General features: G+C 36.7%; 3 protein-coding genes and 35 non-coding genes across 39 annotated transcripts; 1 reads left to right on the top strand and 37 right to left on the bottom strand.

Moving 5' to 3' along the window:
• Window positions 1-4: 4 nt before the first annotated feature.
• Window positions 5-86, bottom strand: Trnas-gcu (transfer RNA serine (anticodon GCU)). The gene has a single exon. It is a non-coding gene; the product is annotated as a tRNA-Ser (tRNA).
• Window positions 87-221: 135 nt separating this feature from the next.
• Trnaa-cgc (transfer RNA alanine (anticodon CGC)) lies at window positions 222-293 on the bottom strand. The gene has a single exon. It is a non-coding gene; the product is annotated as a tRNA-Ala (tRNA).
• Window positions 294-296: 3 nt separating this feature from the next.
• Window positions 297-378, bottom strand: Trnas-gcu (transfer RNA serine (anticodon GCU)). The gene has a single exon. It is a non-coding gene; the product is annotated as a tRNA-Ser (tRNA).
• A 135-nt stretch (window positions 379-513) lies between these two features.
• On the bottom strand, window positions 514-585 carry Trnaa-cgc (transfer RNA alanine (anticodon CGC)). The gene has a single exon. It is a non-coding gene; the product is annotated as a tRNA-Ala (tRNA).
• Window positions 586-588: 3 nt separating this feature from the next.
• On the bottom strand, window positions 589-670 carry Trnas-gcu (transfer RNA serine (anticodon GCU)). Its single transcript has one exon. It is a non-coding gene; the product is annotated as a tRNA-Ser (tRNA).
• Window positions 671-806: 136 nt separating this feature from the next.
• Trnaa-cgc (transfer RNA alanine (anticodon CGC)) lies at window positions 807-876 on the bottom strand. The gene has a single exon. It is a non-coding gene; the product is annotated as a tRNA-Ala (tRNA).
• A 4-nt stretch (window positions 877-880) lies between these two features.
• Trnas-gcu (transfer RNA serine (anticodon GCU)) lies at window positions 881-962 on the bottom strand. Its single transcript has one exon. It is a non-coding gene; the product is annotated as a tRNA-Ser (tRNA).
• A 136-nt stretch (window positions 963-1,098) lies between these two features.
• On the bottom strand, window positions 1,099-1,170 carry Trnaa-cgc (transfer RNA alanine (anticodon CGC)). Its single transcript has one exon. It is a non-coding gene; the product is annotated as a tRNA-Ala (tRNA).
• A 3-nt stretch (window positions 1,171-1,173) lies between these two features.
• Window positions 1,174-1,255, bottom strand: Trnas-gcu (transfer RNA serine (anticodon GCU)). The gene has a single exon. It is a non-coding gene; the product is annotated as a tRNA-Ser (tRNA).
• A 136-nt stretch (window positions 1,256-1,391) lies between these two features.
• On the bottom strand, window positions 1,392-1,463 carry Trnaa-cgc (transfer RNA alanine (anticodon CGC)). The gene has a single exon. It is a non-coding gene; the product is annotated as a tRNA-Ala (tRNA).
• A 3-nt stretch (window positions 1,464-1,466) lies between these two features.
• Trnas-gcu (transfer RNA serine (anticodon GCU)) lies at window positions 1,467-1,548 on the bottom strand. The gene has a single exon. It is a non-coding gene; the product is annotated as a tRNA-Ser (tRNA).
• A 136-nt stretch (window positions 1,549-1,684) lies between these two features.
• On the bottom strand, window positions 1,685-1,756 carry Trnaa-cgc (transfer RNA alanine (anticodon CGC)). The gene has a single exon. It is a non-coding gene; the product is annotated as a tRNA-Ala (tRNA).
• Window positions 1,757-1,759: 3 nt separating this feature from the next.
• Trnas-gcu (transfer RNA serine (anticodon GCU)) lies at window positions 1,760-1,841 on the bottom strand. The gene has a single exon. It is a non-coding gene; the product is annotated as a tRNA-Ser (tRNA).
• Window positions 1,842-1,977: 136 nt separating this feature from the next.
• Window positions 1,978-2,049, bottom strand: Trnaa-cgc (transfer RNA alanine (anticodon CGC)). The gene has a single exon. It is a non-coding gene; the product is annotated as a tRNA-Ala (tRNA).
• Window positions 2,050-2,052: 3 nt separating this feature from the next.
• Trnas-gcu (transfer RNA serine (anticodon GCU)) lies at window positions 2,053-2,134 on the bottom strand. Its single transcript has one exon. It is a non-coding gene; the product is annotated as a tRNA-Ser (tRNA).
• A 136-nt stretch (window positions 2,135-2,270) lies between these two features.
• Trnaa-cgc (transfer RNA alanine (anticodon CGC)) lies at window positions 2,271-2,342 on the bottom strand. Its single transcript has one exon. It is a non-coding gene; the product is annotated as a tRNA-Ala (tRNA).
• Window positions 2,343-2,345: 3 nt separating this feature from the next.
• Window positions 2,346-2,427, bottom strand: Trnas-gcu (transfer RNA serine (anticodon GCU)). The gene has a single exon. It is a non-coding gene; the product is annotated as a tRNA-Ser (tRNA).
• A 209-nt stretch (window positions 2,428-2,636) lies between these two features.
• Window positions 2,637-2,718, bottom strand: Trnas-gcu (transfer RNA serine (anticodon GCU)). The gene has a single exon. It is a non-coding gene; the product is annotated as a tRNA-Ser (tRNA).
• A 135-nt stretch (window positions 2,719-2,853) lies between these two features.
• On the bottom strand, window positions 2,854-2,925 carry Trnaa-cgc (transfer RNA alanine (anticodon CGC)). The gene has a single exon. It is a non-coding gene; the product is annotated as a tRNA-Ala (tRNA).
• Window positions 2,926-2,928: 3 nt separating this feature from the next.
• Trnas-gcu (transfer RNA serine (anticodon GCU)) lies at window positions 2,929-3,010 on the bottom strand. The gene has a single exon. It is a non-coding gene; the product is annotated as a tRNA-Ser (tRNA).
• A 135-nt stretch (window positions 3,011-3,145) lies between these two features.
• Window positions 3,146-3,217, bottom strand: Trnaa-cgc (transfer RNA alanine (anticodon CGC)). The gene has a single exon. It is a non-coding gene; the product is annotated as a tRNA-Ala (tRNA).
• Window positions 3,218-3,220: 3 nt separating this feature from the next.
• Trnas-gcu (transfer RNA serine (anticodon GCU)) lies at window positions 3,221-3,302 on the bottom strand. Its single transcript has one exon. It is a non-coding gene; the product is annotated as a tRNA-Ser (tRNA).
• Window positions 3,303-3,438: 136 nt separating this feature from the next.
• On the bottom strand, window positions 3,439-3,508 carry Trnaa-cgc (transfer RNA alanine (anticodon CGC)). The gene has a single exon. It is a non-coding gene; the product is annotated as a tRNA-Ala (tRNA).
• Window positions 3,509-3,512: 4 nt separating this feature from the next.
• On the bottom strand, window positions 3,513-3,594 carry Trnas-gcu (transfer RNA serine (anticodon GCU)). Its single transcript has one exon. It is a non-coding gene; the product is annotated as a tRNA-Ser (tRNA).
• Window positions 3,595-3,730: 136 nt separating this feature from the next.
• On the bottom strand, window positions 3,731-3,802 carry Trnaa-cgc (transfer RNA alanine (anticodon CGC)). Its single transcript has one exon. It is a non-coding gene; the product is annotated as a tRNA-Ala (tRNA).
• Window positions 3,803-3,805: 3 nt separating this feature from the next.
• On the bottom strand, window positions 3,806-3,887 carry Trnas-gcu (transfer RNA serine (anticodon GCU)). Its single transcript has one exon. It is a non-coding gene; the product is annotated as a tRNA-Ser (tRNA).
• Window positions 3,888-4,023: 136 nt separating this feature from the next.
• On the bottom strand, window positions 4,024-4,095 carry Trnaa-cgc (transfer RNA alanine (anticodon CGC)). Its single transcript has one exon. It is a non-coding gene; the product is annotated as a tRNA-Ala (tRNA).
• Window positions 4,096-4,098: 3 nt separating this feature from the next.
• Window positions 4,099-4,180, bottom strand: Trnas-gcu (transfer RNA serine (anticodon GCU)). Its single transcript has one exon. It is a non-coding gene; the product is annotated as a tRNA-Ser (tRNA).
• A 210-nt stretch (window positions 4,181-4,390) lies between these two features.
• On the bottom strand, window positions 4,391-4,472 carry Trnas-gcu (transfer RNA serine (anticodon GCU)). The gene has a single exon. It is a non-coding gene; the product is annotated as a tRNA-Ser (tRNA).
• Window positions 4,473-4,608: 136 nt separating this feature from the next.
• Trnaa-cgc (transfer RNA alanine (anticodon CGC)) lies at window positions 4,609-4,680 on the bottom strand. The gene has a single exon. It is a non-coding gene; the product is annotated as a tRNA-Ala (tRNA).
• A 3-nt stretch (window positions 4,681-4,683) lies between these two features.
• Trnas-gcu (transfer RNA serine (anticodon GCU)) lies at window positions 4,684-4,765 on the bottom strand. The gene has a single exon. It is a non-coding gene; the product is annotated as a tRNA-Ser (tRNA).
• A 136-nt stretch (window positions 4,766-4,901) lies between these two features.
• On the bottom strand, window positions 4,902-4,973 carry Trnaa-cgc (transfer RNA alanine (anticodon CGC)). Its single transcript has one exon. It is a non-coding gene; the product is annotated as a tRNA-Ala (tRNA).
• A 3-nt stretch (window positions 4,974-4,976) lies between these two features.
• On the bottom strand, window positions 4,977-5,058 carry Trnas-gcu (transfer RNA serine (anticodon GCU)). Its single transcript has one exon. It is a non-coding gene; the product is annotated as a tRNA-Ser (tRNA).
• A 136-nt stretch (window positions 5,059-5,194) lies between these two features.
• Window positions 5,195-5,266, bottom strand: Trnaa-cgc (transfer RNA alanine (anticodon CGC)). Its single transcript has one exon. It is a non-coding gene; the product is annotated as a tRNA-Ala (tRNA).
• Window positions 5,267-5,269: 3 nt separating this feature from the next.
• On the bottom strand, window positions 5,270-5,351 carry Trnas-gcu (transfer RNA serine (anticodon GCU)). The gene has a single exon. It is a non-coding gene; the product is annotated as a tRNA-Ser (tRNA).
• Window positions 5,352-6,258: 907 nt separating this feature from the next.
• Window positions 6,259-7,702, top strand: LOC149730002 (mpv17-like protein 2). The gene has a single exon (XM_089886621.1). It carries the CDS (start codon window positions 6,381-6,383, stop codon window positions 7,020-7,022), a length of 642 nt encoding a protein of 213 aa, XP_089742747.1. The 5' UTR covers window positions 6,259-6,380; the 3' UTR covers window positions 7,023-7,702.
• Window positions 7,514-11,899, bottom strand: LOC149730001 (protein AATF-like). Of its 2 annotated transcripts, none has more exons than XM_089886600.1 (11): window positions 11,684-11,899; window positions 11,094-11,286; window positions 10,844-10,886; window positions 10,407-10,530; window positions 10,096-10,199; window positions 9,614-9,741; window positions 9,094-9,241; window positions 8,659-8,808; window positions 8,310-8,449; window positions 8,129-8,209; window positions 7,514-7,777 (listed from the first exon to the last, which is right to left on the bottom strand). In XM_089886600.1, the coding sequence occupies exons 1-11, from the start codon at window positions 11,778-11,780 to the stop codon at window positions 7,651-7,653; spliced, it is 1,335 nt and encodes a 444-aa protein (XP_089742726.1). In that variant the 5' UTR covers window positions 11,781-11,899; the 3' UTR covers window positions 7,514-7,650. The 2 variants fall into 2 exon arrangements, with proteins under 2 accessions (XP_089742726.1, XP_089742727.1); XM_089886601.1 differs by having other exon boundaries at window positions 8,310-8,437; window positions 11,684-11,897.
• Window positions 11,900-12,330: 431 nt separating this feature from the next.
• LOC149730000 (uncharacterized) lies at window positions 12,331-23,120 on the bottom strand. Its single transcript, XM_089886592.1, has 22 exons — window positions 22,974-23,120; window positions 22,213-22,280; window positions 21,961-22,086; window positions 21,487-21,597; window positions 20,934-21,089; window positions 20,318-20,397; window positions 19,997-20,079; window positions 19,507-19,609; window positions 19,134-19,299; window positions 18,770-18,928; window positions 18,368-18,559; window positions 17,903-18,046; window positions 17,495-17,637; window positions 17,018-17,207; window positions 16,579-16,740; window positions 15,464-15,603; window positions 14,836-15,019; window positions 14,374-14,510; window positions 13,977-14,160; window positions 13,349-13,733; window positions 12,869-13,095; window positions 12,331-12,595 (listed from the first exon to the last, which is right to left on the bottom strand). Exons 1-22 carry the CDS (start codon window positions 22,991-22,993, stop codon window positions 12,486-12,488), a joined length of 3,270 nt encoding a protein of 1,089 aa, XP_089742718.1. The 5' UTR covers window positions 22,994-23,120; the 3' UTR covers window positions 12,331-12,485.
• Window positions 23,121-25,027: the final 1,907 nt, after the last annotated feature.

The following is a 25,027-nucleotide window of genomic DNA, read 5'->3' as shown; positions in this document are numbered from 1 at the left end:
CAAACGACGAGGATGGGATTCGAACCCACGCGTGCAGAGCACAATGGATTAGCAGTCCATCGCCTTAACCACTCGGCCACCTCGTCTTCGATAAAACATTGAATTTAACTGATTTACTTTCGGGAGTTGTTGAAAATTCAAGAGAATATTTTCAGTGACACTCCAACAGTTTCAATAAATATGATTAATTTCCGTTTCGACTGTTCTTATCAACCTAAAAATGGAGAAGCCGGGGATTGAACCCGGGGCCTCACACATGCGAAGCGTGCGCTCTACCACTGAGCTACATCCCCAAACGACGAGGATGGGATTCGAACCCACGCGTGCAGAGCACAATGGATTAGCAGTCCATCGCCTTAACCACTCGGCCACCTCGTCTTCGATAAAACATTGAATTTAACTGATTTACTTTCGGGAGTTGTTGAAAATTCAAGAGAATATTTTCAGTGACACTCCAACAGTTTCAATAAATATGATTAATTTCCGTTTCGACTGTTCTTATCAACCTAAAAATGGAGAAGCCGGGGGTTGAACCCGGGGCCTCACACATGCGAAGCGTGCGCTCTACCACTGAGCTACATCCCCAAACGACGAGGATGGGATTCGAACCCACGCGTGCAGATCACAATGGATTAGCAGTCCATCGCCTTAACCACTCGGCCACCTCGTCTTCGATAAAACATTGAATTTAACTAATTTACTTTTGGGAGTTGTTGAAAATTAAAGAGAATATTTTCAGTGACACTCCAACAGTTTCAATAAATATGATCAAGTTCCGTTTCGACTGTTCTTAATCAACCAAAAAATGGAGATGCCGGGGATTGAACCCGGGTCCTCACACATGCGAAGCGTGCGCTCTACCACTGAGCTACATCCGAAACGACGAGGATGGGATTCGAACCCACGCGTGCAGAGCACAATGGATTAGCAGTCCATCGCCTTAACCACTCGGCCACCTCGTCTTCGATAAAACATTGAATTTAACTGATTTACTTTCGGGAGTTGTTGAAAATTAAAGAGAATATTTTCAGTGACACTCCAACAGTTTCAATAAATATGATCAAGTTCCGTTTCGACTGTTCTTAATCAACCAAAAAATGGAGATGCCGGGGATTGAACCCGGGGCCTCACACATGCGAAGCGTGCGCTCTACCACTGAGCTACATCCCCAAACGACGAGGATGGGATTCGAACCCACGCGTGCAGAGCACAATGGATTAGCAGTCCATCGCCTTAACCACTCGGCCACCTCGTCTTCGATAAAACATCGAATTTAACTGATTCACTTTCGGGAGTTATTGAAAATTCAAGAGAACATTTTCAGTGACACTCCAACAGTTTCAATAAATATGATCAAGTTCCGTTTCGACTGTTCTTAATCAACCTAAAAATGGAGATGCCGGGGATTGAACCCGGGGCCTCACACATGCGAAGCGTGCGCTCTACCACTGAGCTACATCCCCAAACGACGAGGATGGGATTCGAACCCACGCGTGCAGAGCACAATGGATTAGCAGTCCATCGCCTTAACCACTCGGTCACCTCGTCTTCGATAAAACATTGAATTTAACTAATTTACTTTTGGGAGTTGTTGAAAATTAAAGAGAATATTTTCAGTGACACTCCAACAGTTTCAATAAATATGATCAAGTTCCGTTTCGACTGTTCTTAATCAACCAAAAAATGGAGATGCCGGGGATTGAACCCGGGGCCTCACACATGCGAAGCGTGCGCTCTACCACTGAGCTACATCCCCAAACGACGAGGATGGGATTCGAACCCACGCGTGCAGAGCACAATGGATTAGCAGTCCATCGCCTTAACCACTCGGCCACCTCGTCTTCGATAAAACGTTGAATTTAACTTACTTAGTTTCGGGAGTTGTTGAAAATTCAAGAGAATATTTTCAGTGACACTCCAACAGTTTCAATAAATATGATCAAGTTCCGTTTCGACTGTTCTTAATCAACCAAAAAATGGAGATGCCGGGGATTGAACCCGGGGCCTCACACATGCGAAGCGTGCGCTCTACCACTGAGCTACATCCCCAAACGACGAGGATGGGATTCGAACCCACGCGTGCAGAGCACAATGGATTAGCAGTCCATCGCCTTAACCACTCGGCCACCTCGTCTTCGATAAAACGTCGAATTTAACTTACTTAGTTTCGGGAGTTGTTGAAAATTCAAGAGAATATTTTCAGTGACACTCCAACAGTTTCAATAAATATGATCAAGTTCCGTTTCGACTGTTCTTAATCAACCAAAAAATGGAGATGCCGGGGATTGAACCCGGGGCCTCACACATGCGAAGCGTGCGCTCTACCACTGAGCTACATCCCCAAACGACGAGGATGGGATTCGAACCCACGCGTGCAGAGCACAATGGATTAGCAGTCCATCGCCTTAACCACTCGGCCACCTCGTCTTCGATAAAACGTTGAATTTAACTTATTTACTTTCGGGAGTTGTTGAAAATTCAAGAGAATATTTTCAGTGACACTCCAACAGTTTCAATAAATATGATCAAGTTCCGTTTCGACTATCCTTACCAACCTAAAAATGGAGATGCCGGGGATTGAACCCGGGGCCTCACACATGCGAAGCGTGCGCTCTACCACTGAGCTACATCCCAAACGACGAGGATGGGATTCGAACCCACGCGTGCAGAGCACAATGGATTAGCAGTCCATCGCCTTAACCACTCGGCCACCTCGTCTTCGATAAAACATTGAATTTAACTGATTTACTTTCGGGAGTTGTTGAAAATTCAAGAGAATATTTTCAGTGACACTCCAACAGTTTCAATAAATATGATTAATTTCCGTTTCGACTGTTCTTATCAACCTAAAAATGGAGAAGCCGGGGATTGAACCCGGGGCCTCACACATGCGAAGCGTGCGCTCTACCACTGAGCTACATCCCCAAACGACGAGGATGGGATTCGAACCCACGCGTGCAGAGCACAATGGATTAGCAGTCCATCGCCTTAACCACTCGGCCACCTCGTCTTCGATAAAACATTGAATTTAACTGATTTACTTTCGGGAGTTGTTGAAAATTCAAGAGAATATTTTCAGTGACACTCCAACAGTTTCAATAAATATGATTAATTTCCGTTTCGACTGTTCTTATCAACCTAAAAATGGAGAAGCCGGGGATTGAACCCGGGGCCTCACACATGCGAAGCGTGCGCTCTACCACTGAGCTACATACCCAAACGACGAGGATGGGATTCGAACCCACGCGTGCAGAGCACAATGGATTAGCAGTCCATCGCCTTAACCACTCGGCCACCTCGTCTTCGATAAAACATTGAATTTAACTAATTTACTTTTGGAAGTTGTTGAAAATTAAAGAGAATATTTTCAGTGACACTCCAACAGTTTCAATAAATATGATCAAGTTCCGTTTCGACTGTTCTTAATCAACCAAAAAATGGAGATGCCGGGGATTGAACCCGGGTCCTCACACATGCGAAGCGTGCGCTCTACCACTGAGCTACATCCGAAACGACGAGGATGGGATTCGAACCCACGCGTGCAGAGCACAATGGATTAGCAGTCCATCGCCTTAACCACTCGGCCACCTCGTCTTCGATAAAACATTGAATTTAACTGATTTACTTTCGGGAGTTGTTGAAAATTAAAGAGAATATTTTCAGTGACACTCCAACAGTTTCAATAAATATGATCAAGTTCCGTTTCGACTGTTCTTAATCAACCAAAAAATGGAGATGCCGGGGATTGAACCCGGGGCCTCACACATGCGAAGCGTGCGCTCTACCACTGAGCTACATCCCCAAACGACGAGGATGGGATTCGAACCCACGCGTGCAGAGCACAATGGATTAGCAGTCCATCGCCTTAACCACTCGGCCACCTCGTCTTCGATAAAACATCGAATTTAACTGATTCACTTTCGGGAGTTATTGAAAATTCAAGAGAACATTTTCAGTGACACTCCAACAGTTTCAATAAATATGATCAAGTTCCGTTTCGACTGTTCTTAATCAACCTAAAAATGGAGATGCCGGGGATTGAACCCGGGGCCTCACACATGCGAAGCGTGCGCTCTACCACTGAGCTACATCCCCAAACGACGAGGATGGGATTCGAACCCACGCGTGCAGAGCACAATGGATTAGCAGTCCATCGCCTTAACCACTCGGCCACCTCGTCTTCGATAAAACATTGAATTTAACTAATTTACTTTTGGGAGTTGTTGAAAATTAAAGAGAATATTTTCAGTGACACTCCAACAGTTTCAATAAATATGATCAAGTTCCGTTTCGACTGTTCTTAATCAACCAAAAAATGGAGATGCCGGGGATTGAACCCGGGTCCTCACACATGCGAAGCGTGCGCTCTACCACAGAGCTACATCCCAAACGACGAGGATGGGATTCGAACCCACGCGTGCAGAGCACAATGGATTAGCAGTCCATCGCCTTAACCACTCGGCCACCTCGTCTTCGATAAAACATTGAATTTAACTGATTTACTTTCGGGAGTTGTTGAAAATTAAAGAGAATATTTTCAGTGACACTCCAACAGTTTCAATAAATATGATCAAGTTCCGTTTCGACTGTTCTTAATCAACCAAAAAATGGAGATGCCGGGGATTGAACCCGGGGCCTCACACATGCGAAGCGTGCGCTCTACCACTGAGCTACATCCCCAAACGACGAGGATGGGATTCGAACCCACGCGTGCAGAGCACAATGGATTAGCAGTCCATCGCCTTAACCACTCGGCCACCTCGTCTTCGATAAAACATCGAATTTAACTGATTTACTTTCGGGAGTTATTGAAAATTCAAGAGAACATTTTCAGTGACACTCCAACAGTTTCAATAAATATGATCAAGTTCCGTTTCGACTGTTCTTAATCAACCTAAAAATGGAGATGCCGGGGATTGAACCCGGGGCCTCACACATGCGAAGCGTGCGCTCTACCACTGAGCTACATCCCCAAACGACGAGGATGGGATTCGAACCCACGCGTGCAGAGCACAATGGATTAGCAGTCCATCGCCTTAACCACTCGGCCACCTCGTCTTCGATAAAACGTCGAATTTAACTTACTTAGTTTCGGGAGTTGTTGAAAATTCAAGAGAATATTTTCAGTGACACTCCAACAGTTTCAATAAATATGATCAAGTTCCGTTTCGACTGTTCTTAATCAACCAAAAAATGGAGATGCCGGGGATTGAACCCGGGGCCTCACACATGCGAAGCGTGCGCTCTACCACTGAGCTACATCCCCAAACGACGAGGATGGGATTCGAACCCACGCGTGCAGAGCACAATGGATTAGCAGTCCATCGCCTTAACCACTCGGCCACCTCGTCTTCGATAAAACGTTGAATTTAACTTATTTACTTTCGGGAGTTGTTGAAAATTCAAGAGAATATTTTCAGTGACACTCCAACAGTTTCAATAAATATGATCAAGTTCCGTTTCGACTGTTCTTAATCAACCAAAAAATGGAGATGCCGGGGATTGAACCCGGGGCCTCACACATGCGAAGCGTGCGCTCTACCACTGAGAACTACCACTGAGCTTTTTATAAACGATTTTTGTATTTTATTGCGGGTCAACTTTGACGGCCCACCCAACTAAAAGTACTTTGATTATTTAATATATTTTTTGATACGTAATTGAAGTGTCGCTTCTTCTTTCTAACGACACCAAGATTGCTATTTTAGCCTTACTATAACTCGAGATATTAAAGTTCAAAGAGAAGTAGTTTCTTTCATTCGGCGGGGGGGAGTCGACTTCACTAGGTGCAGCGACGATGGAATCGGTCTATGAATAATACGCTAAAAGTTGGGGTTGCGAAAATATTAATAAAGTGAAAACTAGTGGCGGTATTACCCCAATTTTTTAATATGTTCTGCATGTTGCTATACATCAACGTGTGTCAAAATTTTGTTAATTTTTATAAACGATTTTTGTATTTTATTTCGGGTCAACTTTGACGGCCCACCCAACCAAAAGTACTTTGATTATTTAATATATTTTTTGATACGTAATTGAAGTGTCGCTTCTTCTTTCCAACGACACCAAGATTGCTGCTCCAGGTGTACCATAACCCGGGATATTTAATAATATATGATATATTTACTATTATATGATTTTTATGGAGAAATAGCGTTACGGTCCAATGATTTCTTTTTTCCTTTTTTAGTCTCTCGTTTTTTCTATAGGCAAGGGGGGGAGGATTCCTCACTAGCACCAAATTATATCATAGATACCTAAACATAAAACCATAAAACACCTATGTTTAGGTATAAAACCATAAAACACCTATGTTTAGGTATAAAACCATAAAACACCTATGTTTAGGTATCTATGATTATATAGTAAGTAATTATTAAATGAAAACTACTGTCTTTAATATTGAACAATTAGAAAAGATACGTAATTCTGTACACATTTACAGATATTTGACTATGAATACGGTAAGAACTTTCATCTCAAAGTTTACATCTTTGTACAAAGGTCGATATGCAGTTGTTACCAACACAGTAACTGCCGGTTGCATGGGCGCTGTATGTGATATTGTAACACAAAAAATTGAACGTCATGAATACGATGTACAAAGAACTCAGCGTATGGCGATTCTGGGCACGACGTGTGCACCGTTAATGCACTACTGGTATAGATACCTGGACGGGAAGTTTACACCAAATATGAAACGCGCAGTCTTGAAAAAAGTTGCAGTCGATGTGCTTATATCACCGATTTGGTACGGAATTTATTTAGGCGGTTTTTGTATATTGAAAAGATACACTTGGGAAGAAACCGTAACTGACCTAAAAGGCAAACTTCCAATTCTTATTTCCTTTGATCTAATTTCATGGCCTGTGTTTCAAGCTGTTAACTTTTCATTGTTGCCCCCTCATTTTAGAGTGGTTGGAGTGAAAATAAACGAGTTCTGTTTAGGTATAGTGGGTTCACACCTTTTAAACAATCCCTACGATATCAGGGAAATTCTTAATAGGTATTTTAAAAAGTAAAATTTTTTGTTGTTGCGTGAAATCGTTATTGGTAGAAGTTAATAAATAATTTAGTTTAAAGTTGCAAGAGTAGGCCTACTTATAAAGTTTTACCAATTAAAGCCTCAAAACTTACCTTAGCATCTAAAAGTTGTCCCAACTTTTTATGAGGCAGCCATCATTTATTATACACTGCACAAGGAGGAATGCTTTAACACAAAGCGCTAAAATTCACACACCTTTCTTCCAATTACACCTGTTTTTATTAAGTTTAACTAGAAGAGTTAAACTGATTGTGACAGTTGTTGGTTTACGGGTCACACTTCACTTTACTTTTACAAGATTTTTTTTTGACAACTGGTTTGCTTCTGTTGCCCTTTTCTTCATTGTTTCAATTAATTTTTATACCGTATAGGCAACCCTTTTTTAAAACTCAATAACTGGTAAAAAGTTGCTTTATAGGACCATTGAAAAAGTATTTGTGCATAGTACAATAAACATAATACAATGTATCAAACTTTTTAATATTATTTATTTAAATTTTAACTTTGACCATAAGGGGTAAATAATTTCCTATTTGTTTTACAATCTTTGCAATATTTAATTTATTGTCCAATATTTGCGTACAACGTGTACAAAAAATGTTGTTTTATTCTTCAGCCTCAAATGATAATTTACCGAATAAAGATTTAATAATTCTATTCCTGGATTCGTGGGTCCATGTTGTATCGTCTATTGGCGCCATAAAACTTGCAAGTTTTGGGTGTATATGATACCTAAATACAAATCATTAATTGGATAGGCAACAAACCTGGGGTGGCAGGGTGGGTAGTCAAACCATGGAATTTCCACTTTGCCAAAGCTGACACTAAAAACTATAAAGCCTGGTCTAAATCTACGATAAGATTATGAATAATTAAACAGCTGTTTTTATTTTATTTTTACACCAATTCAGGTTAAAGGGCCGGACAATCTAAGCAGCACTACAAATCTTATACACATACCATACTTTACTTATTCTGTACTAACAGCTTACCAGGCTTTATAGTTTTTAGTGTCAGCTTTGGCAAAGTGGAATTCTGTACTACAGCTTACTTCACACAGCCCCCCTGTTAATTGATTCTTACCTTACTTTTCTTCCTTTACTAGCTTTAGTATCAACCGTTTTCTTTGCTTTGGTTCGCAATCTTTGCAGCTTCAGGAATTGTCTGAAATAATTGGATGTTTTCAAATTAAAGTCAGATACTGTAATATACCATAAATCTTTCGAAGCACTTCTCCACACCTCCCGTCCAAAAATATAAATACCTAGTCATTTCAACAGAGTCTGCAATACCATCTTGAACAACAGAACTTGATTTTTGTTCAATTAACTTTTGTAGTAGTTGATGGTAAAAATCGTCATCGTCAAAAATTTCTTCATCAATGCTGTTTAACTGCAATATAAACTTCAGTAAGAGTATTTTATCAGTTACTTGAATAACAATTGAATTTCATTGATTTTGTTATAGAAGCAATTGTAGAAAGTGGTACAATAAGTGGTTGTTGTTGGAAAAAGTTCAAAAAACACTGATCTGCTATATACCGGGTTCAAAACAACATAGTTACCATTGTGCTGAATATGTCTTTGGGCAAGACACATAACAGACCTTATTACCTGATTGTTTTCACTCTGATTTTCATTCTCAATATTCCCCAACACGTGGTATGCGGATCGTTTCAATCGCGTTCGTTTTATAAGTCGTGATCGGTCAGAAAGTACATGGTCAATTTGTGACACAGTGGATCGCTCAAACTTGTTAAATGACTAAAAACAAGTTAAATAGGTAGTTCTTGGTTTAATATTAGCTTTATATGTGAGGCAGGGGTAAGATGGGACATGTTTTCAATCTACTTTTTCGTCACATTTGGAAGTAAACAGAAAATATTTAGAGAATTATATAACCGTCTCCCAACGACCCTAAAAAAGCATTAATAATTGTTCAAAACACAATGAGGGAATACGAGATTTATGTGCTTGTCCCTACATTACTATAGCACATGATAGATAGTGAATTGCTAAATTATCAAGGATGTTCTAAATATGACCTACTTTATCTAATTTGTGAGATGACACTCTTGTCTTATCATACCACAACTGTAAACGTTTATTCCTTGAGGTTTTCAGCACAGCGTATTGTTGGCCAATAACAGAATTCCATTGATCTGGGTCAAATGTTTTCCCAGCTGCTAGTTTCGTTCTTTCATAATAGAAATATTAAATAATTTAGATAAATGTACAGTAAATAGGGTAGTGGGTTGAAGGCTTGAGATTGCTACCATTGTGAGCATGTATTTTTTACCAAGACACTTACCTGCAATTGCACCAACCCAGTTGTCACGCATGGGTAGTCCAAAATATCAGCCAGTAAAACAATCACTCACAAAGTTACACGTGGTGGTAACTCTTAAGCGGGCACAAGATGTATAAAACAGAACATTTGTGTTATAACTAGTGTCAATGTACCCTCACTCAAGAAAATATTAAATGTATAATGAATTACACTTGTACACGAGTTTTCAAAAAGTTCAAAATAGTTTTAAAGCTTTATATAATACAATCATAAACCAACCTGGTTTCACCTTCACCATATTCAGGATCCTGTGCGATTAATGCTGATTGTAATTCACTTAATTTGTCGCCAAGTTTGTTCAGGGATTTGGTTGATGATGAAATATATGATTTCAATGTTTCACCTTCCTAATAAAATAAATGAAAGTAACAAAATCGAATTCAGATTTAAAAAGTACCAAAATCATTTTAGAATTTCTAAATCCCAACAATTTAACATATGTTGCGCAACTATATTAAACTACAAGTCTTAAGGTAAGTATATCATTATTCATTACCATTTAATCTATACCATTAACCATTAATGAGTATTTTTCTTAGTTAAAAAACATTAAAAAAAGTGCTAAGAAAAAAAAAAAACAGTAAGTTGCTTTTGAAAAACAAACACATATTCTTTAATAAATTTTGACCTAAATCAAGACAGTAAAAGACACATACAAACATTTCTGTTAATGCAATTGAGTATACAAATATTAAACTAACCTTGTCCAGCCACACATCATGTATGTTTGGTCGTGGTAGCTGGTTAGAAAGTGAGACAAGTTTTTGCATTTTTATTCGACTTTCCAATAAAATCTCCCAAAGGTCTAAATTTATATCATTAAATATGAGTATAAATATGTCATTAAATATAAGTAGAATATTGTATTTTATTCTATGTGGGTGTGTATTTTATTCTAATTCCTTGTCACTCCAGATTAAGGCCAGATTTCACCCAAAATCGCATAAAGTAGGCTTTAATGAAACATAAGAGTTTTTGAATATTTATAAATAAAATAAAACAATATTTATACTTAGTTGATTTATTGTATCTTGTCCTTTATTTATTTGTTTGTGTTCGGAACTTTTAGTTTTAAACATCTCAAATAATTCTGTGTCGTCTTCCCCCATTGCTTCATCAGAATCTATTTCTTCATTCTATGCAGAGTTTAGGGTTAGTATATAGGTAATGGGGCAATGAGCCAATTTGGTTTAAATTTCAGGCCCTCAGACGACAAATTTTGAGCAGGGTAGGCAGGCCAACCTTGGAACTTTTTGCACTTTAATAACTAGTAAACATTAAAACTAATAAGTTAGATAGGTTTTAAAAATATATGTGCCTAATCTAACTACCCCTGCCTCCCCTGCATTTTTAAAAGCTTAGCACCTATGCCAAGGGCCTGAGTCATGTGGCAAATATATGCAACATAAATACAGATAATGTAAAAGATTTTTACATAAACCAACTTACATCGTCATAATCAACTTGAAGCTCATCAGCTGAAGAATCCTCTCTAAAAACAATAAAATTATTCAACAAACAGTTTGATAAAGAAGTAAAAAAAGCCTAAATCAGCTTTTTATTTGACTTATTGCAACCCTCTGGTTTTTCTTAAAAAAAATATTGGCCTATGTTACCGGAGTGGGTACAGGTTCAAGGCTTGACAGTGCTATCATTAGGCACAACAAAGCCAGACAGTATTTTGCAGTTATTAACTTACTGCTCATAGATGTCTTCATATTCATCATCTTCGTTTGATATATTGCCATTCAATTCACTTCTAGTTGTTTTCTTTCCTTCATAAATCCCTACATTATCATGTTCGTTTCTAACTTGAAATCTTTTGTTGGAGAAACTTAAATTCTCATTTTCTTCTTCGAAGTTGACTTTATCAACAAGTTTCGCAGTTGTTTCTATAAAACATGTATTTTTTCAAAAGGTTCAGTGTCCTAACACACCAGCAGACCTGAGTTTCGGCCGGTGTTGGCCATTACCCCAACATTGTGTATATAAAATATGTACATTTTAATCTATACAAGTGAGGTCCTACAGTGTGCCACGCCATGTATCTGAGAATTAAACCAGAGTTTTCTGTTACTCAACACCTAGGGTGCTCTACTGCATGAACCCCAATCACCCAACCAGATGTTGAAGCCTGTCCCTTGCCCAAATGTAGACAACACGGGCTTTAATTGTACTGGATAGGCGGTCGGCCAAAATAAATGCATGCCTATTAAAACATTCAAGCTTTCAAAAATTCACAATGAAATTTTGCTGCCACAATAATATATACGGCACATATATGCTAACCTTCACATAAATCGTCCTCGGGATCAAAAGATGATTTTGGTTCACACAGTTCGGCAAACTTATGCGCTATAGAATTCATGACTTCCTGCTTTGACATGCACCTGATATTACTTGTACTGTAGATAATAACTGTAACGTCCGTTTTTTAAAAAACCAACAACAGCTTGCTCGCAAGCTTTACACGTGAGATCTTATGCGCCCGGTAAATCAAAGCGGGGACCCAATGGGCAACAATAGCGACTGTCGGGCCCATTTTGGCCGCGTGGTGGCCAGCAAATACATTTAATCGCAAAATGGAAACTATAGAGTTTTGTTGGAAATTTAAATAATTTTTGTTAAGTTGGTGCTCACATGTGCTTAAAAATAAACCACCATATACTTTTCTTCTAAAAACTTGGGACTTTACTTCAACTTAAATTTGAATGAATGAATGAATGAGTGAATGAATGTACCTTGCTTACGTAGTTGTTCTTTCATAAGGGCATGGAGCGTAGTGTACGTTATTGCACAATATTAAAGCAGCATAATGGTGCACAAAACATTGACAAAAAAACACTCTTAAACTACCTAACAAACTGCATTAAAACTTGAAAACTTTTAGTCATCTGATATGTAGATAGGTTCAATCCACAAATATTTCCAAAAAATTATTTTCAGGGTAAGTTTATTGCAATATAAGATTTACACGTTTACATCACAATGAAGCAAAACTTTAAAATGAATTAGATACAATGAAAAAAATTCCCGACAAGTGGGCAATTCTGGAGAATTCTTCTCTTACAAAAAGATCAGGTTCTAATTCTCATAGACAGTTGCATGTGTGCTTGCAAAGCGGTTCTATTAATGTGTTTGTGCACAAGTGGCGGTACGAAGGGCATTGAATTGAGGAATCTCTGTACATGGAACATGGATCTGAAAAAAAGTGATTTGGGTTTAAGAATTAGTATTTTTACTATTATTTTTTTTACCAAACAGGAATTCGGAATTAGCAGTCAAACAAAAAAAACAAACAAAACCATTATTTCTATATCTACACACTTAAAAAATGGTCACAAATAGTACAAATCAAAATTATAGAATATTACAAATATTTCACTATTTTTAATTTTTTCATATTTTGTTTTAGAATATTAAAACATGAAAAATATTACAAATCTAAATGATAAAACTGCACAAGTTACTTACTACTTCTGAACACACAGCAACTCCTAATGCAGTTTATATCCATATAGATTTTATAATGTTCACAATATCCGGCCACCGCATATTCTCGACAAGTTATCGCTGGTGCAAGGTCTATGGCATTTGAACAACCGTTTACAGTACTTGCACATGTACTCGCTGCACATGCTTGGGATTCAGTGGCAGCACTTTGGCCACCAGGGCACCGTCCTACTTCACCATTGCATGTTCTAGATAGAAATAAAAAATTGTTAAATCATGAAAATTAAAGTTTGGCTAATTTTAAATTTGAAAAAACTTTGGCATTATAACAAAAATATTTTACAAAGCAGTATTAAGAAAGCATATACACAACACTAAATTGGAAAAGTGGTATAAAAAAAGAAATACACCAATACTTTTTTAAACAATCTTCTCATTGTAAATATTTTAAAATATTTTAAGACACACACCACACTATAATAATGCCGCAATCTAATATACCTGCTTCTAGTTTGAGTTCCCCCTCCACAGGTCACTGTACAAGCTGTCCAAGCAACCCAGTTCCCCCATGTACAAGCAGCAACATTACAAGCAGCAGTTTGTTGTGTGGAACCAACGCAGTTTGGTTGCCCAGCTGTTCCCCCAATGCATTCTCGTGTTTGTTGAATTGCTCCAGGGCCACAGGCAGCTGAACATGTTCCACTGTTCACCCACACACCCCACTCTCCTATACAGGCATCAGTGTTGCAAGCTTGTGAGCCAGACAAAGCTGTTCCAAAAGCATCAGGATCACAGTTGCCTGGACTAGAGCATGTGCGAGTACGTGTTTGTTGCCCTCCACCGCAACTTGCACTGCAAGTGCTCCATCCACTCCAAGCGCTAAACACTGTAAAACAAAACAAAAGGTTTCCGAAACGGGCTCTTATAACAACTTAATAAGCAACTTTTGCTGAAGATGTGTTCATTCGGAATGTGCTGTTTGTTAAATTCTCCTTAAAGATTTGTCTATTACAGCGTTCAATTGCTTGAGCCTAATTCGTCTTTTCAAAAACATATTTAGACCTTTCCTAAACCCATTTGGTAGGTCAATAAAATGTATAAAACAGGTTTATCACAAAGCTAAGTATACCTGGACAGGCACCCAAGTTGCATGGTTCACTTTTACTTGCTGCACCAGCGCCACAAGATGCACCGGTTGCGCCAAATGTGTTGCATTGTCTCTCTGCAGTTTTTGTACCACTTCCACACGTAAAAGAGCATTGACCCCATGATCCCCAGCTGGACCATTGTGGGCAGTTCCTCACATTGCAAGCCTGTTATAAGGTTTATATGAATTAATACGAAGGATTATTCTTAAAGTAAAAACAGTTTTTCAGCTGATTCTGCTGTGCTTTTTGGGGTCTCTTCTATAAAAACAATTGTAAGATATTTTTTCTGAATACTTTCTGGTATTTAGTATTTCCTTGCCAACCCGTCTGTTTAAAAATATTTTTGTTTTTAAAACGAAAGACATAGAATATACTTACCATTGAATTTGTTGCAGCAGAAGCAGGACTGCAACCGTTATCACCTATTTGCCCGTTATTACATGTCCTTGTTCTAGTTTTAGTTCCATCACCACAAGTTTCACTACAGCCAGACCAACTTCCATATCCAGACCAGCCTAGAAATATAAAAAAAGAAAAATAACAGAATTGTATATCATAACAATAACTAGAACAACATTTAACGACAAGGTTAATAACATTTTAAAAGACCAGGCCTACAAATAGCCATGAATAGTTCAGTAATTTTTGGTGTTTGTTGTAGTGGTAGACTATATAGTATATTTTGAAAAATGCATTATTACATAATGAGTTTACATTCAATTAAACTTAATGAGAAAAATATCAATTAAACTTAATTAGTGAATTAACCCATAATTTTGGTAAATTATTAACCCTTAATTTGGTAAATTAGTAGCCTAACCCATAATTAATAAAGCTTACTTGGGCAAGTCTGAGGATTACAACTCTGAGATCTTGTAGCTCGACCATCACAAGTGACTCCAGTTTGACCGTAGTTGTTACAAGTTCGAGTTGACTCTTGAGTTCCACCTCCACATGTGACTGAACAAACTCCATAATCAGACCAAGCTGTCCAGGTTGGGCAACGGATTCCGGTTGTGCATGCCTGGTAGAAGCAAAGTCTAAAATTACTTACATAAAAGATCAAATAATTTACACATAATTTATTAAATGTAACCAAAATATGGCATTTACAAATATTTATTAAAACTTTTTTTATAATTTTTAGTAATAGCTTTAGTATTGCTGAAAATTGCAACTAAAAGTTTTAGTAACACCATGTAACATTATTGGATAAGCAATGCTTCTCAAGTCTCAGTATTGATTCGCAAATTGATTAGGATAGGTTGTTTTTTACAGTTTAACTTTTATGTTTATGTTCAATTGTCTATTTATGCTAATTTATAATTACAAAAATTCTGTAAAATAGTTTCAGAATATGGGTTTCCAAAGTTTTTCTATTCATTTATACTGAATGTGTGGGTCTTCAAAAGCTTAAAGTATATTTCTCTGAGTTAATAACTCCATACAACATCTACCATCACATTACCTCACTAGCTGTTTGGCCACCAGATTCACATCCTGCGTCTCCTATATTCCCACCAACACAACTTCTTGAGCGGGTTCGTACTCCAGACGCACAAGTTACTGAACAGCCAGACCATGAACCATATGCTGACCAAGTGGGATCTGTGAAAAAATTACCAAAAAAATGATAAGTATACAAACCTACAGAACATACATTAACATGATATTTAGTGATATGCAAACTTATGCATAACATAATATACAAAGTTACGATAACATGATATTTAATGCATAGAAATATATCCAAGTACAAATTGTTGGTTTTGATTTTCAAAATAGAGTCAAGATTGACACTATATATGGACATGAACTGCATGTCAAGCACTGTTGTGTTTTTGACCAAAATAAGTAACAAACACTTCAGTCATTATAAGTTTTAAATGACAAACCAAACCAGTACCATGCTGAATCATGTATTACTCATAAGTGGGGAAAACCACTATAAGTTTAGCCAGTTTCCAATTACTTGTCAGTTAATAATAATCCAGATTCTAAGATTTTAAATATAACATGTTAAATGCAATAAAGTTATGTTTTTGCCTGTTATGGGTTGTATTACAGAATGTGATTTTTGCTTAAAATAGAAATTTTATTACATTAATGCTGCTTTGTTTATTGTTGGTTTGGGATTGTGGTCAATACATTAGATAAGGACTTTCCAGAGTTCTACTAATGCGCTGTTTTGTATAAAAGAAGAACCAAAAATTATTATCGCCTACTGTAATAAATTTAATGCCTAAAAGTTAGACACATATTTGTTTGCAGTTGCATAAGGAGTAAATGGCTTATAACTAATCATTAATTAGAAACATGGTTATTTACCCATCTTTTAGCAGCTTATCTGGTATTAAAACATAGTGCATTTCTAATGTTTTGTCTACCATCAGGTAAGACTTCATCAGGGAAATACACTACGTTTTTCATACCACATGAGCTGCTAAAAGATTCTTTACAATGTTTGTAAATTTTGCAAATGCCTGTTAGCAGAAGTAACAGAATATTGCTAGTTACATGTGTTACATATAACAATGTTGAAAAACATGTTTATACATTGTTAAATACTTTTATATTACTTACTTGATGGGCAACTTTGTGTGTTACAAGCTTCAGTTTGAGAAACTCCAGCAGTCGGGCAGCCAGCAGAACCTATGGCTCCATTGAGACAAGTTCGAACTCGTGTTCTTTCACCTACCCCACATTGCCGTGTACAATCAGACCAAGCACCGTATGCTGCCCACGCTGTTGGTGGAAATACATGATAAATAAAATGCATGTAAATGAAATAAAGCTCAGATGGGGTTTAAATAGGTGTCACTTGTTAATAAGGTCACACAGCAAAACACATACTTTTGCACCATATAAAAACCATAGTAATAATTGTACATTAAAGTTGTATAAAAACATAATGCATAAGGTATGTGAATTAAAGTGTTTATGTCATATGTTTCTCTGTGAACATAAATCATTAAGAAGAAAAACAAATTCTATTTAAAAATAAATACTAATGTTATATTACTTGGTGGTGGACATGTCTGTGAATTACAACTCTGAGATCTTGTAGCTCGACCATCACAAGTGACTCCAGTTTGACCGTAGTTGTTACAAGTTCGAGTTGACTCTTGAGTTCCACCTCCACATGTGACTGAACAAACTCCATAATCAGACCAAGCTGACCAGGTTGGGCAACGGACTCCAGTTGTGCATGCCTAAAAGAAATCAAAATAATAAATGTAAATTATCTATCCTCATGTAATGGCAAAATGATAGTCACAATAGCAATTTAAACTATTATTTGAATGTTAAAGGTATGAAAGAAAAAAAGATCCGCACAATCTGCAAAGTTGAAAATATACAAAGCTGTTAACATTTTTGACTAAAACACATTATTTTAAAGAAAATTGTTGAGTAATTTTTATAAAGCTGCAGTCTTAACATACTGTATTTTTTCTGTAATATGAAGCTTTTTAGATTAATCTTGCTGAAGTTTATGTACCTCTGTTGCAGTTTCACCACCAGTAGGACACCCAGGGTCACCAATGTTTCCGTTCCTACAGATTCGACTTCTGGACCTTGACCCGTCACCGCAGGTCACTGAGCATGAACCCCATTCTCCGTATTCAGCCCAAGTTGGTTGTGCTGGGGGATAAGTTTAGTTAAAAAATAGCCTAGGTATTATAAAAATGAAGCAGTGGAAAATTAAAAATAACCTGGACATTATAAAGATCAGGCATTGTAAAATGGTGTTACATAAAGCCATTGTCATGCAACTTCTTCTGCTCAATCATCAATATGTTATATAAGGTATTTATAAAATGGATGTTGGAATAATAGGCTAATTCTTCAAGAATGATCTCACCCATATAAATTAGAGTTTATGAAATGTAACTAGTAATACACTTACTACAGACGGTAGAACATTGTCGAAATTCTTCTTGCAACCCATCGCATCCAGGATCACCTGGTGAACCATTTGCGCAAAATCTGATCCGAGATGACGACCCTGAGCATGACGCGCACGGTGTCCATGAACCCCATGTGGTCCACGCTAAAAATTTTTTTTTTTAATTATAATAATTAGTAATAATAACTTTTGTTTGCACAATTACGGTAGAGAGGTTAAAAAATATTTAAAATGAAAAGACAGAATATACAGAGGTTAAAAAATATTTAAAATGAAAAGACAACAAAACCATTTACTGCGCAAGCCGTAAGTTAGAAATTTCCAGTTCAGTATCCCAGAGAATGTCACCAGGTAATTCTTAGAGCTCATTATCAATAACAAAAGCAGTATTAAAAATCAAGGCAATGAGATAAACTGTTATATAATATTTTGGGGTAAATAAAAAAGACACAAAATAGGTCTTACATGGTTTGACACATTGCCCCGGATTAATAGCAATATTGGTGTAAGATGAAATCCACTGCTCAAAGAATGAAACTTTTGTGTAAACTCCAAAGAAGCCAGGTCTTGCACATCCTCTTCCGAAAGATGTTGTACCAGCCAAGTACCAGTCACAGTTTTTGCATCGTTGGCACACAAGCGGGCCACCAGAATCCCCTAAAAAGGAGTTAAACAATATTGTATTAGGTAGCAGTAATTTTGTTTAAAATTAATGTCAATAATGAATTATTCAAACATTAACCCGTGTTAAAACTCAAAAATCTGACTTTGCTCTGCCATGTTAAATAAAATAAGTGACATTCATTTGTTTATGTATTTACCAGTGCATGCTGTGCAGAAGCAGAATATTAGTTTAAACCCCATTACCTTGACATGTATCCTTTTGACCAGTGATATATCCAGCACACAACATCGTTGTTCTGTTGACTCGATTTGTAAGATTGGAATAAATTCGCTCACAGTGCGCTAAGTCAGCGATTGGTAAATCAACTTCTTGAAGTGATTTAGCCGCCACTCCTCCAAAAGCTGAAAATTTTGTTTAATTTAAAATGAATACCACTTTATTTACTCAGAGAATTCCAAATCCATTTTATGCAAAAATAACCTGCATATCAAAATAAGGATTGCTCTACTTAAATGGGACCCATTTTACCTACCGTTCAAAATACCGTTCAAAAAAACATAAATAACCTATTACCAAAGTTTTTTCATAGCATTTAAATGTATTGACCTATTGTTCCATATCCAGTTGCCCAGCATTTCTCCCCTTCGGGTGGTTCCTCTCCATTTGGAAGACAGACAGGTTTCACAAAAGCTGCATCAATCAGAGCATCGCGATCCAGTTGTAGCAATGCAAGGTCGTTATTTGGGAAATTGTAGTCTGGATGAATTATAAGCTGAAAAAAAAGTTTATTTTTAAGTTGGGTACTATTAAATAAAGTAATAGGATCAATTAAAAACATTTATAATTTAATCCTGTGAAATAAATGCTAATAGTACGATCTAAACATTTTTAAACACTACAAAAAAATATTTACTATTGTTTAGTTCAGTGGTTAAGATATTGGTTGTGAAAAAATATGAAAAATTATTTCAAAACTTACTCTTGTAACAGAAAAAGATTGTTCATGTATGTTTCCTGAATCAATTGTATCAACAACACCCAATATGACGTTAATGGTGCTGGGGTTGTTGTTTCTTATAGATCTGAAGATAAAAGAAAAGCGGTAAATGAAATTTTCAAACTAGCATGTGTTATATACATTTATTAAATTTAACATAACTAAATTTTGTGTTTGTTCTTTTTAAACAATTTATTGGGACCCGTACAATACAGAACTCATTCGTGTTTTCTATAACGAATACATGTATGACCTTTAAGGGGTATACATGACGCCTAATTTTGTCGCGAAACAAGCAAAGCAAGCTATTGAACGAACAGCCCCGGCTATGGATCTAAACAGCTAACGGTCCTCGCGTTAACGTAAATAACAATGTTTCGTATAAACTGTTTTTTGTTCACAGTAACCTGAACGCCTACCGAAGATACTTTAATTTCTAATGCACAGCAGAACAGTAAAACTTTCAACTTACGCAAAGCAATGGGCTGCTGTCAACACCCAACCGGACGATAAAAGAGTTCCTCCGCAAAGGTTTCTTCCAATTACAATATACGCCTGAAAATAATAAAAAAGGGTAAATTGTGGAGGCTAACAAATAACTCAACACTGCTTTATCTTTGCAAACGAAGCATGCAGGCGTGCATGTTTAACACGTTAAGTATCCTGTGAATGGCACGTTTTGTATTGGTGGGTACATACAATGGGGTATACACAGGTAATGCCTATGTTCCACCCCGTAGGACAGTGGTTAGCAATTTTCTTTACACTTTACAGAGTAAAGGAACAAACTAACCATCCAGGGCCACCTGGCAATACGACCACGTTTTCCACCAACTATTCGACCACCGTTGGTTGAACTTTTTCCACAAGTGCCTGGAACATGAAAAATCTATTCACAAGAGGCACAAAAAGACGCGGTAAATACATATTGTCTCAAATATTTTCTATATAATTGTCTGTATGGGACAGCGACTCGGGGCAAGATGAACAGTGGCAGGGTACCACTGGACTATAACTTATAAGACTTACGGTGCTACAGTTTTCGTCATTGCCAGCTGTCTTTAGTAAATATACAGCCGTAGCTATAAATAAATATACCTGACTGTACCCTGTGTGCCATTTAATACTATACATTGAGTAAATGAATAAATGCTATATCTATTTAACCTGGCATTTGGCGGGACAAGGACAGTCTTTATAACACAGGCTTACGCTTACGAATTACCACGTATCCAACTTTGTGGGTGATTACAAAATGGATTTTTTTTACTGATATATAAATACTGATGCTCTGTTTCACACACCCTGTGCCAGCTTACGAGTCACTACGAATGAATGTAACGGGTGACATGTTAGTCAAAGCTCGCTGTAATATTTTAACCACATCTAAATCTAGTTAGCGTTCTTACCACCGGACATCTTGCAGCATTCATTCCTCTCGTAGTAAGCATGTCTGTTCGGTGTAGATCCACATGCGGTACAAACGTAATGACCCAGAGTGTTGTTGCAATTCGGCAAATTTGGATCCGAACACAAAGTGCTATTCTCAGCACATTCATCAATATCTATAGAAAAATAGCTTTAGAAAAGTGAACATATGTGTACATAAACCAAACTTCCATTGTTCCTTTGAATACCGAATTTATACGACTGGACTCTATAGAGTAGGGTGGGAAATGATGGGACACGTTTCTATTCTATTTTCACGTATTCTCCCATCCTACTATACTATAAAAAATGTTGAAAACTTGTGTTTTTTTTTAAATCAAAGCCGTTTAAACCAGTCTTGATTTATATATAACCCTCGCGAATTTAAAACAGCGTTTTGATTGCTAAAAACACGACCGGGAAATATGGAATATCATGTGCTAACGATATTCCATTCTATACCCCATATTGGGCCTATTATTCAAGTTTGTGAATTGTACAATATGAGACCTATTTCAATTAACATTGTCTTACCTACACATGTTCTACCATTTGCTTCCAGGCGAAAACCTTCAAAACAGGCGCAAACCGGTTCCGATCCGGTTCTTTCTATGCAGCGGTGGTTGCATCCTTTCGCTATACAAGCTGCATATAAATGCCAAGAGATAAATATTTATGCAAAAACTATGTCAGTTATGGTGTTGATTTTGTTAAAGATAAAGGCCTCAAAGCGGTTGATGCAGTTTGTATAATGTTTAAAATTGTTAGAAAACAACCTTCATTTGTTGCTTAAACGTAATAATCCTAATAATTTCAAGTTTTAATAATTTAGCAATTAGTTTAAATTAAGCATGTTTCTAATATAAGTCTCATAGCTAATATATTATGCATGTATAATGGTCTAATCATATACATTCTCAGTAAGTCATGATTTTCAGTGATCGTGTATAAATACACTATGAAAATAATCAGAGGAACATCAGCGTAAGAAAATAAGCCTATTTTCACCTGGGCTATTTGATGCGCAGAGGTTGCAAGTTTTCTTGCAGTAACTTCCCATGAGTGCCGGTGACGTTGTACAAGATGCTGCGTTTGCTTGGCACCAAGAAAAGCAATCCACGCAACCCAAGCTGGCTGTAAGTAAAATAAGGATACCATTTAAAACTTGCCTTTAAAGTAAGAAAAACAAAATTGGCATAGCTATAAGTTGCATATATATCTACTCGGAAATTTTATTTTTTAATGGTTAGTTTTACTCACTGGAACAAACGCTACTCTGGCCCTGGGACACATTAGGAATTAGTGCAGCACAGAATATCAGCAGCAGCCTAAAAATAAAATGATGTTTTGTATTTTTAGCAATGACATATAATTTAAAAGACAATATGAACGTGATAATAATGTGTGGCAAGATAACTACATTTAAGATACGTGATATTGCGTAGTTATTTATACTCTTGAAGGACGGATGTTTAATATATGCATCTGATGAAATGAGAGTATTTTCTTTTCCTATATGTTTCCATGCTTGTAGTCAAAAAGCCGGAGGACAAAACGTGGTCTAAATAGGCAAACAAATTAATTTGCCAGTTTAATTATTTGGTTCGTCGAACGGCGACTTGGAGGTGACCGCATCAGTAACTAATTCAATGTATTTAACAACGGTCTATGGAAGTCGTGCGAATACAGTTTTATAATTATTTTATTGTTCTTTGTTTACTACTAAATAGAATGAGAAAATGTAAGGAAAAGATGTCCCATTTTACCCCACCCTACTATATAATAAATAGTTTTGTAAGTTAGTATTTTCCCCTTATATATTATATAACATAAGTTAAGCAACTTTACTGTTTAATTATTTAAAACACAATCAGGATATTTGGATATCATGTGCTAAACATGTCCCGTCTTTCCCCACCCTTCCATATGTAAAGAGGTAAATGCGGCCAAAGCATGAAAACAACCGTTGGCAAAATTTGAACAAGAATGCAATTAAAGTATAGAGAAAATTCGATACTTACCAACTGCTGTGCAAAACCATTTTTCTTTATTTTGATTTAAATCTCACAAGACTAACTTTAATTATATTCACCTGTGGAAGTTGAACCTAAATTAAAACAAAACATTCATATCAAAAGAATTTCAAATTTAATGAAAATACTTCTAATTAGACGGGTCGGCAGTTTTGTTTTGATTTCGATATAGGTAAAATTAAAACACTGAAAACTGTGAACAAAACAAGCTGAACAAGCGTGCACAAATCAGGCACCGATAACCTTTACATTCTCCATGCCCTTTTACCGATATACAAATACCATTATAAGCTGCGAGGATTATAAATGCATCATTCTAACATAAAAATACATTTTCTTATTTCTTATTTTTTCACGTTTTTAACTCGCAGTTTAATTTTATTCCCTATCTGTATATTTTTATAAATCTGCAGTACTTCGCTTTGGAATATCATCAATGCATTTGCGCGTTAGCCACGACTGAGACTTTTAAAATTGGGGGGATTCTATTAAAACTAAAGCCCGGGGGCGATTGTTCTGTTATTATGACGTCAGAGCAGCGATCGCACGCGGTAGGACCACGAACACTCTGTGACGTCACTATATAGTTTTCCGACGCTTGACGTATTTTTGCTGATGATTATTCTGTAATAATTTCGGCACGCGGCGAAAACAAGAATTCCCATAAAAGTTGTTTATGAGATGACTATAAATAGTCGCGATGACACCGAAGTCTCGATTATCTGATTTTAAAAAGCATTAAGTTTCATATAATTAACACGAAATTAAGTTGTTTAGGTTATACAAGGATAATCACTATTATAATTATTATTTAGAAAATTAAATACCACTCAATACGTCATCACGTATAGTTACGTCATATTATTAAGAACTCAATTTTCCTAAATTAAAACTTCCGAAAAATTGCCAAATTATTAATTGTGCTGTTAAACAATTAGCGACATAATAAAATTAAAGTTTTGATATCAGAGGAAACAAGTTTACATATTCCCACACTATATGTCTTATTGCAGTAAGCACACGCTGTGTTTTGTTTAACACACAGTTTCCCAAAGCGTTGTTTAGACATATATATCAAAGCTTGTGTTGTCAATCGAATTAAAAATATAACTCCTTTAGCAGCGCCTTACATTCATTACATGCAGCGAGAACATCAACTTATAAATGTCAAATGGTTTGTTGGTGTTTAACATCCGCGCTTTTATTTGAAACCTTTACTTAAGTATAGTGTTCTACTCGGAGCGTGTGTATAACGACTGCCGTTTTCTGTTTATTCCCTTTCTCTTTGTTGTATAATTATCAATCTGATATTCGTTACTGTATTCGAAGAAACAGAATTATTTTATGTTAGAAGTAACTTATAAAAGTTAAACAAACTTAACGGTAATCCATATTTTTCAACTACGTACACTATAGATGAACTGCATCTCGTCTTGTCTATTTAGCAGTGAACCATTTACCGCCGATTCCCCGTCTTTGTTACCCAACCAATTATGACGTAACACACGCTAAACATATGACGCAGCGGATGAGTGACGCGTCATGCGGTCACTGCGAAGTTATATTTTCTCCCCAAACTACTCGATCAAATCACACTACACAGGAAAACAGTTTCTTGCAACCATTTCCTATTATACCTCGTGATAAGTCGGACGCTAAATTTGGACCGAAAGCTGTTCTATATTGGCAGACATCATACGGATACATTAGTAACCCTTGTCAGCTTGACCGATAGACTGTTATCAAATTCGGCGCAATCATTTGATTCTAATTAGTAAAAGTTCATAATGTTTGGGAAAATTAATTAAATTATGACGTTGATCGTTTGTTCCTAATAGCGTCTGTGCCGCGAGTCATATATTCTGACGTAGTTTCCCTGAGAACGGGTTTTTGCGTTTTTACGATTTAGGATACGCAATCTTAATGAGGTTTTAAAATTAGAAGGTCGAGCGATAAAATTGCATAGAAAAAAATATTGGCCTTGTCTCCATTGGCTATATATGGCTGCGTATTAAAATGTTCAATGTTTTCGTTGATTGATA

The sequence above is a fragment of the Ciona robusta genome, chromosome 10 (assembly GCF_009617815.1).
Source record: "Ciona robusta chromosome 10, ASM961781v2".
NCBI classification, from domain to species: Eukaryota; Metazoa; Chordata; class Ascidiacea; order Phlebobranchia; family Cionidae; genus Ciona; species Ciona robusta.
The sequence above is the reverse complement of the archived record's forward strand: the minus strand, read 5'-3'. Positions and strand labels throughout refer to the sequence as shown.

Excerpts from the sequence above, each read along its gene's own strand:
- LOC149730002 (XM_089886621.1), top strand. The coding sequence starts at position 6,381 with ATGAAAACTACTGTCTTTAATATTGAACAATTAGAAAAGATACGTAAT.
- LOC149730001 (XM_089886600.1), bottom strand. The coding sequence starts at position 11,780 with ATGTCAAAGCAGGAAGTCATGAATTCTATAGCGCATAAGTTTGCCGAA. Across the intron at positions 11,287-11,683 it reads CGAGGACGATTTATGTGAAG|AAACAACTGCGAAACTTGTT; the intron begins GTTAGCATATAT and ends CATGTTTTATAG. Across the intron at positions 8,450-8,658 it reads ATCAGAGTGAAAACAATCAG|TTTATATTGCAGTTAAACAG; the intron begins GTAATAAGGTCT and ends CTCTTACTGAAG.
- LOC149730000 (XM_089886592.1), bottom strand. The coding sequence starts at position 22,993 with ATGGTTTTGCACAGCAGTTG. Across the intron at positions 22,087-22,212 it reads CCAGAGTAGCGTTTGTTCCA|CCAGCTTGGGTTGCGTGGAT; the intron begins GTGAGTAAAACT and ends TTTTACTTACAG. Across the intron at positions 18,047-18,367 it reads GGGGCAATGTGTCAAACCAT|CGTGGACCACATGGGGTTCA; the intron begins GTAAGACCTATT and ends AAAAATTTTTAG.